Source organism: Chionomys nivalis, chromosome 6 (genome assembly GCF_950005125.1).
Source record: "Chionomys nivalis chromosome 6, mChiNiv1.1, whole genome shotgun sequence".
In the NCBI taxonomy this organism is placed as follows: domain Eukaryota; kingdom Metazoa; phylum Chordata; class Mammalia; order Rodentia; family Cricetidae; genus Chionomys; species Chionomys nivalis.
The window spans coordinates 101,914,796-101,930,131 of record NC_080091.1 but is presented as its reverse complement, the minus strand read 5'-3'; the positions used below and the strand labels follow the sequence as shown (position 1 = coordinate 101,930,131).

Sequence of the window (15,336 nt, the reverse complement as noted above, 5' to 3'; positions counted from 1 at the left end):
ATCTTAACCTCTGAGCCCCCCCGCCCCCAAATGTACTTTTAAAATTAATGTGCACTGGTTGGAAAATGAAAACACAGTCTCCCCCATCACTGGTCAGTTTATTTTTCTCTAATTTGTGTGTTGGAACCTTAATTACTCCCCTCCTGCCAAGGTCTGGGTAGCCTAGAACTTGCTATATAGACCACATTGGCCTTGAACTCACAGAGATCCACTTGTCTGCCTCCTGAGTGATGGGATTAAAGATGTGTGCCAGTATACCCAGCAAAATGTATTTTTAAAAGGCTTAAAAAAAATCATTTTTGCAGATGATTTTGATTCAGACCCCTTTCTTGGATGTTATGTTTATTATTGGAGGAGTATTTATGTCATACTGTACAAAATTTTCTGTATCAGAACAAAGGCAAATAATTTTTCAAGTGCTTGGCACTAGGTAAAACTATTTCCTCTAGAAAATGGTTTGCTTTTTTAGTCTTCTGGACATGAGATCTCTTAGAATCATTATTTTTGTTATTACAGAGTGTTGGAAAGTTCAAGCTTATATGAAGATGGTAATAAGATAATTTTTGACAGTACTGAGAGAAGTGACACACTAATAATAAGCTTAAAAATTCAAAACTTCATGAGCTACAAACCGTGGTGAAGGAAGTTAAAGGAAATCTAAATTAAGGGAAAGCTAAGTGGGATTGGAAGGCATTTTGTCCAGAAGGTATTAGCTCCTAAATTTGGACTGTAGCAGAGTCCTCAGGCTTTGGACTGACCAGGGACTCACACATCACAGTCTGCAGTCTTAGCTCAGAGCAAGGACAATCGGGACAGAGTGGTCCTGACACAATGACTATGGAGCTGTGGGAGAGAGTTGAGAAATGGGAAAGGAGCCAAACAAGGCTGCCGGGACTATGTAGAGGGGGAGGGAACAGTTCGCACCAGTGTTGGACTAGCTGACTAGCCTTATACACAGTTAACACCAGGAACTGCTTCTCAGAACAAATCTCAGAAGTCTCTTAGCAGAAACCATAGGCAGGCGTTAATGATTTTGGATTTAACAAGGAATTTTTACACAGGACACCAAAAGGCATGAACAACAAATAAAAATGAATAAACTAGATTGCATCAAAATTAAAACTTGTGCTTCCAAGCTGCCATTAGTAGACAGTGAAAAGAAATTGTGTGTGCTGGTGTACCCTGTCATCTCAGCACTTGGGAGTCTGAGGTGGGATGGTGACTGTGAAGCCAGCTTAGGAGAGAAGACTTTGTTTCTTCTACCCCTCATTAGCTGTGTATCTGAGAAAGGACTTGTATTCACGGTATATAAAGAACTTTTAACTCTAGGCAGTGCTGGCACACTCCTTTAATCCCAGCTCTTGGGAGGCAGAGGCAGGCAGATCTCTTGTGAGTTCGAGGCCAGTCTGGTCTACAAGAGCTAGTTCCAGGACGGGCTCCAAAGCTACAGAGAAACCTTGTCTCGAAGAATCAATAAAGAAAAAAAAAAAACTTCAACTCACAAAAAAACAAAACAAAAAACCATAAATAACTGAAAAATAGGCAAGGGATATATGCAAACTTTATTCAAAAAGACATATAAATAACCAGTAAGCTTATGTAAAGCTCACCAAAAGTCACTAATTAGATAAATGCTGCAGATAAGTACCACAGTTAGATGTTCTGTGTCCTCCAGAATGGCTAGACTAAAAAGGATTGGTTGATAAACTTTAGCAAGTCTATGGAGATTGCTGTAGAAAAAAGTAACTGATGTACTCAGAGAGAGCTTCTGGAAGTCATACGACAACTTGGTGGAGTTGGTCCTTTCCTTCTACCTTTACATCGACTCTAAAGATAAATTCAAGTTGCCAGACTTGCAGAACAAATGTTTCATCTGCTGAGCCATTTCACTACCTCCTTCCCCCTCCTGTTTTGGAGATGTGGTCGTGTGCTGTAGTCCTGGCTGGCTTAGTATTTGACTATATAGTCTCTGATATGGCTTCCAATTTAAGGTGGTTGTTTTTGTTAGTGTTTCTGTTGCTGTGAAGACACCATGCATGTCTACTCTTGTAAAGGAAAACATTTAATTGGGGTGGCTTACAGTTTCAGAGGTTCAGGAGCACAGTGGTGTGCAGGCAGATGTGCTGGCTCTAAGAGTGCTACAGGTCTTGTAGGCAACAGGAAGTTGGCTGATACACTTGTCAGTATCCTGAGCATAGGAAGTCTCAAAGCCCCCTCACCACCCAGTGACACAGTTCCTCCAACAATGCCATACCCACTCCAACAAAGCCACACTTTCTAATAGTGCCCACTCCCTATGAGATCATGGGGGCCAGTTATATTCAAACTACCACAGTGGTCAAGCTTTGGCAGCACAAACACCAACTCAGCAATCCTCCCACATGTACGCGGAGACCAAAGGCATTAGGCATCTTCCTCGGGTGTTTATTTATTGTAGTGAACCTGGAACGTACCAATTTTGGTTTGATTGTTTGGCCAGCAAGCTCCTACTCTGTCCAACTCTCCAGTGCTTGGATGACAGGTGTCTGTCACGCTGCCCAGCTTTTTAAGTGGGTGTTAGGGTTCTAAACTTGGGTCTTTATGTTTGTTTGGCAAACATTTTACCCGTTGAGTTATATCTCCCCAGCCCACCTCTTTATTTGTGTGTGTGTGATGTATATGCACGTGTGTTATGCATATCTACGTGTGCATATGCAGATGGCAGAAGACAATTGTGGGTTTCTTGCTGTGTTGTTCTTTATCTTTTTTTTTCAAAACGTCTTACGATTTTTTTGTGGATTTCACACTATGTACCCCAATCCACTCATCTCCTGTCCCTTTATATCTGCTCTTGCAACCCCCTCAGAAGACAAGCACAAAAGAAAAATCTTGTCACAGAAGCTGTAGTGTGTCACAGTCAGTCACACAGTATATACTCTTTAACCCATATATCTGTATTTGCAAATATTCATTGCAATGAGTTATTAATCTGGTTCCAGGCCTCTGGCTTTTGCTACACTATCAATACTAGATCTTTACTAGAACTCCTCTTGGCCATCCTGTTGCTCTGTGTCATGGAGCTCCTACAGCTTTGGGTCTGCAGGATCAGCCACTTCTCATGCTCTGGCAGTTCATAGATGGGGTGGATGCTGGGGTAGGTTAACTCATAGTTCTGGATTGGACCTGGGTTGTGGCTGAGTTGGTTAGCTTGCCAGCTCCCCTGCATCCACACTGTTAGAGTCAGCTCTGTGGTGCTGCGTGGGCGAAGTGCAGGGCCCATTGTCCAGAGAGCTGTAGCTGGCAGAGTAGAAACAGCTCTCCCTAGTGCTGTAGTCATTGAGGGGTGGAGCCAACTCTGTGCAGCCCTTGAATATCAACATAGTCCCAAGTAGCAGTCCAGACCAGGGATATCCACATGGCTTTTGGTGGTGATGTGGGCTGTGGTCATGGACACAAACCCCTGCTTGCCACATGGCCATGGACCCAGACGTGGCCCCCAGCATCAGCTTAGACTGGGACTTACCATATCACCAGGTGACTTCGTGGGATACTCATTCTCTTCACGCTGTCCTCTCCAGCCTCGTGTCTCCAGATCGCCTCTCTTCATAGTTGGTGCTCAAACTGTTGTGCTTCTCTGTAGACAAACTTTTCTTTCCCGCTTGTCAGTTTCCAAATAACTGACACTGAGACTTAGTATTACTTGTAAATTCTTGGTCAATAACTCTGGCTTGTTACTAGCTAACTCTTACATTTAAAATTAAGCCATAATTCTTACTTACAGTCTGCCGTGTGGCAGTACCTTCTTTAAACACAGGACGTTCATCTTGCTTCTTTCTGTGTCTCTCGACTCCTTTGACTCTGCCCTTTTTCTTCCCAGTGTCTTTAGTTTGGTTGTCCCGCCTATACTTCGGTTTGACTACCAGCCAGTAAGCTTTTTATTAAACCAACTCGAGTAACAAATCTTCACTGTACAAAAGGATTATTCCACAGCACTTCTTTCTCTCTTTTCTCCATCTCATACTTACACACCGTGCCACACACTGGGCTGGGTCTCTGGGTATCTTCTTCCTGCCCTTTCTACACTGCCCTGTGTCTGCATGTATCCCTGCAGGACAGAAGAGTGCAACAGATCTCATTACAGATGGTTGTGAGCCACCATGTGGTTACTAGGAATTGAACTCAGGACCTTTGGAAGAGCAGCAAGTGCTCTTAACCTCTGAGCCATTTCTCTAGCCCCCAGATATTCTTATTTGAAGTAGCATAATTAGATTTTTTTTTTAATATAGAGAAGGTTATTGTAAAATCTGAGTGAAGGTGTTCAAAGAGTTAAGAATATACAGATAACATTTTTTTTTCTCTGTAACTTTGGAGCCTGTCCTTGAACTAGCTCTTGTAGACCAGGCTGGCCTTGAATTTATAGAGATCCGCCTGCCTCTGCTTACCGAGTGCTGGGATTAAAGGCATACGCCACCACCACCTGGCCAGATAAGCTCTTATAAAGCACTAAAGTAACCTAAGTATTTAACTTACAGTGGAGTACTGACACATGGTATAACTACTATAACTAATGTCTTAGAGCTGAACTGAAGTGGGAGGGACTGTTGAGTGGCTCCAGTTACTGTCTGCAGTATGAACGTGTTCAGGAGCTCGGCAGTGGTGGTGCTGACACAGCATGGCAGCACTGTTCACACGCTTGAATTCACACGTCAGCATAGTTTGAGCGGGAAGCTGTATGTTTTGTCTATTGTCCTAGAATAAAAAAAAAAGAAAGTTGATTTTATTTTGGAATTCTATAGACACACACTTTAAAAAAATTTAGGACCACCCTCACAATAGAAATGTGAGTTTTTCCCTTCCATCCAGGCCTGTTACTGGAGTCGGAGGTTTACCTGAGTCAGGCTCCAGTGTTTCTTAAAGTGGGTGAGGGATTCGTGAGTTTTAGGCTCTATAGATACCATCCATTTTGGTAAGGATAAGCAAAATATGAGCAGATTTAAACAAAAATGTGTAGCAAGTAATCACAGAAATGAAGCAGGTAAAGAATCACAATGTATTAAAATAAAGTTTTTTCCCCCATTATCTTAGCAAAACCTGACCCTAAAAATGAAGAAGAAGAAAAGCGGCGAGTTGAGGCACGGCGGGAGAAGCAAAGACGTAGACGAGAGAAAAACAGTGAGAAATATGGAGATGGATACAGGTTTGTGTTCACAAAATCAAAAATGAGGCTTATTAAAAGACAGTCTTCTAAGCTGGGTGCCTTTCCTAAGCATGGTGCCACATCCTGTAATTGCTGCTTATGAGGCTATGGCAAGAGGATTGTTAGTTTAGTTCAGACTAGGTTACACATTAAAACCCTATTTCAAAAGAAAAGTTTCTTAGAAATGGCAAATATATGAAGTAGAATATGAAAAAGTTGTAGTCAGTGGGAAAGATTTGACTAAAGGAACAAAGAACTGGGGCTGGGAGTACCACAGATGGTTGTGTTTGCCTGTGATGCACAGGCCTGTGGGAGCTGTTCACTACTCAGCGCTGCACAGACCAAGTGTGCTGGACACACCTGCACTCCAGGACTGTGCAGAGATGTAGTGATGATCTTGGCTGGGAAAGCTTGAGTACTATCAGTGTGTGTGTTATTTCCAGTAGAGATGCTAGAGACAGTTCTGAAAAAGATTAGAAATTGAAGAGGTACTGGCAGTTTTAGATACTGAAACATTAAAAGGTCATAGTGTGGGGCCAGGGAGATGGATCATTGGGTAAGACTGCATATTGCACAAGCATGAGGACCCAAGGCTGAAAAAACTGGTTATAATCAAATGACAAAATTATTAACCTGTGCACAGACTGCATTTACATAAGAATGTAATACATATGATGATGCTAAATAAAAAGATTTGGTTAAACAACCAAATTTTAGAGTCAGTTTAGATCCTCCTATCCCATCTAGATAGATTAGAATTTAAAAGCCATGGAAAATGAAAGGAAAATAAAGAATGAAATAAAGAATTTTCTTCTCTGTGAGGTAGGTACTTCTCTACCCCAGACTTAAAATCAGTTATCTCTCGGTACAAAAGAAATGATGCTTGCAGGGGTCAGAGCGGGCATAGGATCCTTTGGAACTGGAGCCACCATGTGGGTGCTGAGAACTGACTGGGCCCTTTACAAGAGCAGCTCATGCTTTTAATCCTGATCCTTTTCTCCAGCTAGAGGACTCAAAACTCGAAAGCAAATTGTCTTAGAAAATATAATTGTAAGAAGTGACTGGCAGCTAATTTAAACATTAACTTTGTTTAAAAATTACCCACTTTTTTTTTTTTTTTTAAAGAAGGAAAACTAAGACATCTGATAGGTAATTTAGTGAAGGAATATAGCTAGTTGATACCTTTAAGGAAAATGTTGAGACTTAGTAATTTAAGTAAAGTACAAGATAAATATTAGAAAAAGACTGGCTTACTAGCTGAGGTATAATCAAATTAACTTAAAATTTAGTGGGAAACTGTATGGGGGGGTCTTGAGTACCAGCCTCTACCCCCTCAGGGCTCAATTGGATGTCTGCAGCAGGTGAGGATCTGAGGGTAAAGATTTCATACATTACCTCTGCATGTTCTTTATTTTTCTTGTGAGGAGGAAGAGTGAAATGAAAGGGTGCGGAGGAAAATAAGGGGAAGAATAGGGGGAAGACAGAGGAAGGAGAGTAGGGGAAGAAGTAGAAGTACTGGTGGAGAGAACAAAAAAAGAGTAAGGAGAAGAAACAGAATAAGGGCTCATCTCCACGAGGTTTCTAGTTTTACAGACATAATTTGGAAAATTCCTTAGGCAAGGACAATGATAATATGTATATCAAAATCACAGGGCAGGTAGAACTTGGCAAAGCTGTGAACAGGTGACCCGACCCAGGAAAGAGCCAGCATCCAAGGGGAAGTACCTGGCATCCCAAACCATTAGATAAAGTTACTAAGCATCCCTGAGTCCTGAATTCACCCATTCTCCTCATCAAATCTTTTTGGTGATAACTAGCTTTGGGGATGCCCAGATTTGTTTGTTAGCAAAGGTGGGGCACACTACCTTCCTGCTCAGTGCCTGTCTTTATACATTTCTATGTGGTCAGTTAGCAGATGATTTTGTGGGATTGACTCTCTGTAAATTTGACTGTTAGAACAAAGAGTGAATGCCATTGCTCCAAGGCCTCTCGGTGTGGGGATGGAGCAAGGTCACTCCCTTGCCGTGCAGAAGTCACACTGATGAGGTGTTTTGGGAATGAATCCCATTTTGAAGGGAGAATCATGACTTCACAAGATTTTTACAGAAATGACAGTGACTTTTCCAAAAGACAAGTGTTCCCTCAGCTCTGCAAAATGGGTTATTCCATGTCGACGTGTATGTATACACTTTCCGTGGATCTGCCTATTGGTTGGTCAGTTGTGCCAACCATTCATTGTAGTCTTGTGGGCTCTGACAGAACTGTGTAATATTATAACTATTAGAATTCAGATGGCAATTTGAAAAAATTAAACAACTTTGTATTCATTGATACTGCCAAGGAAATAATCTGAACACAGAAGAGTTTAATCTACAAAAATTCTCATTATAGCATGATTTACTTTAAGTATTAGTGGGAACTAAATATCAATTCTAGAGAATGATGAAGTTGATACGTTTTGGCTCCTTACCTTATGAGCTCATTGTTAAAAATTAAAATTATAGAATTTGCAGTAACTTGGAGAAAAGAGTAAAAGTAGAAAAATACATAATTAAGATGTAAATTATTTATAGGGCAAAAGACAGAGGAGTAGGGTCTCCCTGTGTATCACATGTTGATCTTGAATTTGTGAGCCTCCTTTCTCAGCCTCACAATTGCTGAGATTTCAGGCATGTGCCTTTCTGTCTATCAGGAATTTTCTTTTGTGTGTGTGTGTGTGTGGCTTTTCGAGACAGGATTTCTCTGTGTAGGCTTGGTGGTCCGGAACTCTTGCTGTGTAGACCAAGCTGGCCTTGAGCTCACAAGGATCTGCCTTCCTCTGCCTCCTGAGTGCTAGGATTAAAGGTGCGTGTGCCACCATGAAAATTTTAAAGACTCCTTATATTAAGATAATATAGAATAATATAATAAAGAATATAACATTTCTAAAGCATAAATACAGAAAATGCCTTACTTAATATTTTTATTAAAATTTCAGTTGTTTATGTATTAGGAAAAGGATGAAATGATGTGTCTTAAATCAATGTTCTGTGTAGCTCAGACTATTTTTAACAGTGTCTGAAATCTTTTGAGGGAAGCTTTATTTACAGTGTGAATTTCCATTCATATTAAGTAGGAAACGATTATTACTTGCTATGAATGTGTACAAAGGGTAGAAAAGAATATTAAGTTTCATCTGAATTTGTAGATACTTCATTTGTTCTATCTTTGATTTTAGGTCTTGGGTATTTGCATTTATAATCTTGTATCTAGCTTTACTAAGCTGTTCTTTTTCTGCTTTCTTGCTCCTAATTTACTAGTCTTTAAGAAACAATATAAACATACTATGAATTAATTACTCCATAAAGAGGAGTTACAGTTTGTTTTTGTATAAAATTTTATTTTTGAGATCATAATATAATTACATTATTTCCTCCTTCCTTTTCTTTGCTCCAAACCCTCTAAACCCTCCTTGCTCTCTTTGAAATTCATGGGTGGGCTCTCTTTTCATTAATTTTTACATGCATGTATGTATATCTACATCTGTGTTCCTAAACATCAGAGTTAGTGTAGTCTTGTATGTGTGTTTTAAAGGGCTAACCGTTTGGTGCTGAAGAACCAGTTGGTGTGCTCCTCCCTGGGGAAGACTGTCTCCCACTCTGAGCATCTCTCAGCTGTGTGTGTTCTTTGTGTAGGGTTGAGCCCGTCCACTTTGGCGTGCCCTTATTCAGCTCATGTTTTGGCAGTTATGGTTGGTGAGGTTTTGTGGATGTAGCTTTTGACATTACGAGAAAACACAGTTTGACAACAAATTCCCTGATCCTGCGGTTCTTACAGTCTTTTCCCTCTTCTACAATGTTCCCCAAGTTTTAGGTGTGGGAGTTTTGGGGACTGGGCTCCACAACTCTCCATTTTGATTGGTTTTCTGTAATGGTCTGTGTTTGTTGCAAGAAGTTTCCTTGATGAGGGGTGAAGATTACGCTTACCTGTGGGTATAAGAACAAATATTTAGAGTGTACTTGGGGTTATCCTGGCCTGGTAAAATGGTTGTTATGGTTAAGGTTCTTCTTCAAGATGCATAACTTCACCTAGGGAGTTGGCTAGGTTTCTAGAATCAGGCATGATTTCTCTCTAGTTGATCAACTCATAGTCTAATCAGAGCTATTGGTTACTGCCAAGGTATGTGTGCTGCTACTGCAACCTAGTGAGAAATGCACCAATTGTCCTTCTGAGTCTGGGGGTAACTCCATCAATATGATCTTTTTAGAAATTTTCATCCATTTACCTGCAAAATTCATGATTTCATTTTTCTTTGCAGTTGAATAGTATTCCATAGTGTATATGCACCATGTTTTCATTCTCCATTTGTTGGTTGAAGGACATTTAAGTGTTTGTGTTTTCTAGCTATTGTGAATAGAACAGCAATAAACGTGGGGAGTAGGATGTTAAGTCCTTTGGGCTTATGCTAAGGAGTGGTGTTGTTGAGTCATATGTTAGATTTAATTTTAGCTTTTTGAGAATTCTCCACACTGATTTCAATAGTGACTGCACCAGTCTGCACACCCACCAACAGTGGATGAGGGTTTCCTTTTTCCTTCATCCCCTCCAGCATTTGTTGTTAGTTATTTTGTTAATATTTACCATTTTGACTGAGATAAGAATTGAGCTATACATTTTTCTCTGCTACCCTTCCTGCCTCTTCCCCTCCCCTTCAATCCTCCCCCATTATTGCCATGCCCCCAGTTTACTCAGGAGATCTTGTCTTTTTCTACTTCCCATGTAGATTAGATCCATTTATGTCTTTCTTAGGGTCCTCATTGTTGTCTAGATTTTCTGGGATTATGATTTATAGGCTGGTTTTCTTTGCTTTATGTTTAGAAACCACTTATGAGTGAGTACATATGTTAATTTGTCTTTCTGGGTCTGGGTTACCTCACTCAATATGATAATTTCTAGATCCATCCGTTTGCCTGCAAATTTCAAGATGTCATTTTTTTTTCTGCTGTGTAGTACTTCATTGTATAAACGTACCACATTTTCTTTATCCATTCTTTAGTTGTGATGGAGGAAGGTCATTGGTTAAAAAATAAACTGCTTGGCCCTCATAGGTTAGAACATAGGTGGGTGGAGTAAACAGAATAGAATGCTGGGAGGAAGAGGAAGTAAGCTCAGACTCGATAGCTCTGCTCTCTGGGGAGATGCTATGAAGCTCCGACCCAGGATGGACGTAGGCTAGAATCTTCCCGGTAAGCGCACCTTGGGGTGCTACACACATTATTAGAAATGGGCTAGTCCAGGTGCGAGAGTTAGCCGAGAAGAGGCTAGATATAATGGGCCAAGCAGTGTTTAAAAGAATACAGTTTGTGTGTTGTTATTTCGGGTATAAAGCTAACCATGTGGGAGCCGGGCGGGACAAAAAGCAGGCCCGCAGCCCACACTACACAGTTGAGGGACATTTAGGTTGTTTCTCGGTTCTAACTATGACAAACAATGCTGCTATGAACATAGTTGAGCACATGTCTTTGTGGTACTATTGAGCATCCTTTGAGTATATACCCAAAAGTGGTATTACTGGATCTTGAGGAAGGTTGTTTCCTAATTTCCTGAGAAATCACCACACTGATATCCAAAGGGGTTGTACCAATTTGCACTCCCACCAGCAATGGAGGAGTGTTACTTTTACCCCACAACCTCTCCAGTGTAAGTTGTCATCAGTGTTTTTGATCTTGGCCTTCTTACAGATGTAAGATGGAATCTCAGAGTTGTTTTGATTTGCATTTCTCTGGTGACTAAGGATGTCAAGCATTTCCTTAAGTGTCTTTCAGCCATTTTAGATTCCTCTGTTGAGAGTTCTCTGTTTAGGTCTGTACTCTATTTTTTTTTTAATTGGATTATTTGTTCTTTTGGTGACCAATTTTTTGTATATTTTGGAGATCAGACCTCTGTCTGATGTGGGATTGGTGAAGATCTTTTCCCATTCTGTAGGCTGTTGTTTTGTTGACTCTGCCATTTGCTTTACAGGAGCTTCTCAGTTTCAGGAGGTCCCATTTATTACTTGCTTGTCTCAGTATCTGTTCTACTGGGATTATATTTAGGAAGTGGTCTCCTGTGCCAATGCGTTCAAGTATACTTCCCACTTTCTCTTTTATAAGGTTCTTCTATGGCTGGCTTTATGTTGAGGTCTTTGATCCATCTGGACTTGAGTTTTGTGCATGGTGATAGATAGGGATCTATTTTCATTCTTCTACATGTTGATACACAGTTATGCCAGTAACATTTGTTTAGTTTACCTTCTTTTTTCCGTTTGATATATTTTGCTTTTTTGTCAAAAATCAGGTGTTCGTTAGTGTCTAGATTGATATCCAGGTCTTCTATTCAGTTCCATTGGTCCTCCTGTCTGTTTTTATGCCAATACCAGGCTGTTTTCAGTACTGTAGCTCTGTAGTAGAGTTTGAAGTCAGGGATTATGAATCCTCCAGAAGTTCCTTTATTGTACAGGATTGTTTTGGCTATCTTAGGTTTTTTGCTTTTCCATAATTAGTTGAGTAACATTCTTTTGAGGTCTGTAAAGAATTTTGCTGGGATTTTGATGATCATTGCATTGAATCTGTAGATTGTTTTTCGTAAGATTACCATTTTTACTATGTTAATTCTGCCTCTGCAAGAGCATGGGAGATCTATCCATTTTCTGGTGTCCTCTTCAATTTCTTTCTTCCAAGATTTAAAGTTCTTCCACTTGTTTCGTTAGAGTTACTCCAAGATATTGTATGTTACTTGTGGCTATTGGGAAGGGTGATGTTTCTGATTTCTTTTTCAGCCTGTTTATCATCTGTATATCAGAAAGTTACTGATTTTTTTTTAATCTTGTACCCTGCTACATTACTGAAAGTATTTATGAGTTATAGAAGTTCTTTGGTAGAATTTTTGGAGTCACTTACGTAAACTATCATATCATCAGCATAGTGAGAGTTTGACTTTTTCTTTCCCGATTTGTATCCCCTTGATCTCCTTTTGTGGTCTTATTGCTCTAGCTAGGACCTCAAGAACTATATTGAATAGATACAGAGAGAATGAACAACCTTGTCTTGTTCCTGATTTCAGGGGGATTGCTTTGAGTTTCTCTCCATTTAGTTTGATGTGGACTGTTGGCTTGCTGTATATTGCCTTATGTTTAGGTTTGTTCCTTGTATCCTGCTCTCTCCAAGACCTTTATCATGAAGGGATATTGGATTTTGTCTAAAGCTTTTTCGGCATCTAAGAGATGATCATGTGGTTTTTATTTTTAAGCTGTTTATATGGTGGATTATGTTGACAGATATTCGTGTGTTGAACCATCCCTGCATCTCTGGGATGAAGCCGACTTGATCATGGTGGATGATGGTTCTGTTGTTTTCTTGGGTTTGATTAGCCAGTATTTTATTCAGTATTTTTGCATCAATGTTTATGAGTGTGACTGGTCTGTAATTCTCTTTCTTAGTAATGTCTTTATGTGATTTGGGTATCAGGGTAATTGTAGTCTCATAAAAAGAGTTTAGCAGTATTCCTTCTGTTTTTAATGTGTGGAAGAATTTGAGGAGTATTGGTGTTAATTCTTTGAAAATCTTGTAGAATTTTGAGCTGAAACCATCTGGTCCTGGGCTTTTTTTTGGGGGGGGGTGGAGACGTTTGATGACTGTTTCTATTTCTTTAGCAGTTATAGGTCTGTTTAATTTGCTTACCTGGTCTTGGTTTAACTTTGGTAATTGATATTGTAGTAGGAGCTGTGGGCTGCGTTCCTGCCACCCAGCTCCTGGCTGCCTGACTAGCTTATACCCCGAAATAACAACACACAAATTGTATTCATTTAAACACTGCCTCGCCCATTACATCTAGCCTCTTCTTGGCTAACTCTCACATCTTGACTAACCCATTTCTATTAATCTGTGTAGCACCATGAGGTGGTGGCTTACTGGAAAGATTCTAACCTGCGTCCATCTCGGGGAGGAGAATCATGGCGACTGCCTGACTTGGCTTCTTTCTCCCAGCATTCTGTTCTGTCTACTCTGCCTACCTAATTTTCTGTTCTATCAAAGGACCAAGGCAGTTTCTTTATTAACCAATGAAATCAACACAAAACAGAAGACTCTCTCACATCAGATATTTATCCAGAAAGTTGTCTATTTCCTTTAAGTTTTCCAATTTTATGGAGTCCAGATTTTCGAAGTATGACCTGATGATTCTCTGTATTTCCTCAGGGTCTTTGTTATGTCTTCCTTTTCATTTCTGATTTTGTTAATTTGGATATTCTCTTTCTGCCTTTTGGTTAGTTTGGATAAAGGTTTGTCTATTTTGCTGATTTTTCTCAAAGAACCAGCTCTTTGTCTCATTGATTCTTTGTATTGTTTTCTTTGTTTCTATTTTGTTGATTTCAGCTCTCAGTTTGTTTATTTCCTGCTGTCTAGTTCTCTTAGGTGAGTTTGCTTCTTTTTGTTCTAAAGTTTTCAAATGTTCTGTTAATTCACTAGTGTGGGATTTTTGCAGTTTCTTTACGTAGGCATTTAGGCTATGAACTTTCCTCTTAACTCTGCTTTCATTGTGTTCCATAAATTTGGGTATGTTGTGTGATCATTTTCATTTAATTTTAGGAAGTCTTTAATTTTATCCCTTTATTTCTTCCTTGACCCATTGATGATTCAGTTGAGCACTGTTTAATTTCCATGTGTTTGTGTGCATTCTGGAATTAGTGTTGCTCTTGAATTCTAGTTTTAAACTATGGTGATTCAATAAAATACACGGGGTTATTCCACTTTTTTTTTTTTTTGTATCTGTTGAGGTTTGTTTTGTTACCGAGTATGTGGCCAATTTGAGAAGGTTCCATGAGGTGCTGAGAAGAAGGTATATTTGTTTATGTTTGTATGGAATATTCTATAGATGTCTATTAAGTCCATTTGAGTCATAACATCTGTTAGTTCCCTTATTTCTCTGTTCATTTTTTGTTTGACTGGCCTGTCCAGTGGTGAGAGTGGAGTGTTAAAGTCTCCCACTATTAGTGTGTGGGGTTTAATGTATAATTTAATCCTTAAAAGTGTTTCTTTTATAGATGAGGGTGCCCTTGTATTTGGGGCATAGATGCTGAGTATTGAGATTTCCTCTTGATGGATTTTTCCTGTGACTAATATGAAATGTCCTTCTTTGTCTCTTTTGACTGATTTTAGTTTGAAGTTTATTTTGTTAGACATTAGAATATGTACACCAGCTTGTTTCTTAGGTCCATTTGATTGGAAATTTTTGTCCCAACCCCTTTTCTCTGAGGCGATGTCTGTCTTTGAGATTCAGATATGATTCTTGTATGCTCCAGGATGGATTCTGTTTTCATATCTTATCTGTTAGCCTGTGTCTTTTTATAGGTGAGTTGAGTCCATTTATTTTAAGGAATATTAATGACCAGTGATTGCTATCTCCTGTTAATTTAGTTTTTGTTGTTGGTGATGTTAATTTGTGTGTTTTTCCCTTCTTTGGGATTTGCTGCTGTGAGACAGCTATTGTCTGTGTTTTTGTGAATGTAGCCAACTTCCTTGGATTGGAGTTTTTCTTCCAGTACTTTGAATAGGGTTGGGGTTGTGGCTAGGTATTGGTTAAATCTGTTTGTTAATAGAATATCTTGTTTTGTCCTTCTATGATGATTGAAAGTTTTGCTGAGAATAGTAGTCTGGGCTGGCTGGCATCTGTGGTCTATTAATGTCTGTATAATGCTTGACCACGACATTCTGGCTTTCATTGTCTCCATTTGAGAAGTGAGGTGTAATTCTGATAGGTCCGCCTTTATATGTTACTTGGCCTTTTTCCTTTGCAGCTCTTAATATTCTTTAATGATGGAGGTGGGTCTTGTATTAATCTGTTGCTTTCATTGGTTAATTAATAAAGAAACTGCCTTAGCCCTTTAATAGGACAGAAAATTAGGTAGGCGGAGTAGACAGAACAGAATGCTGGGAGAAAGAAGCCGAGTCACGGAGTCGCCATGATTTTCCCGCCGGACACAGAGGCAGGTTAAGATCCTCCCTGGTAAGCCACCAGCTTGTGATGCTATACAGAATATTAGAAATGGGTTAGATCAATATGTAAGAGCTAGCCAATAAGAGGCTGGAACTAATGGGCCAGGCAATGATTAAAAGAATACAGTTTCCGTGTAATTATTTTGGGTA

The 15,336-nt window shown here is 39.6% G+C and overlaps 1 protein-coding gene across 2 annotated transcripts in view; it reads left to right on the top strand.

Moving 5' to 3' along the window:
* Nucleotides 1-15,336, top strand: part of Znf326 (zinc finger protein 326) — a 47,783-nt gene that overhangs the window by 15,320 nt on the left and 17,127 nt on the right. For both annotated transcript variants that reach the window (XM_057772651.1, XM_057772652.1), the window contains exon 7: nucleotides 5,065-5,176. In XM_057772651.1, coding sequence (XP_057628634.1) covers nucleotides 5,065-5,176 — 112 coding nt within the window. The remainder of the gene's footprint in view (nucleotides 1-5,064; nucleotides 5,177-15,336) is intronic.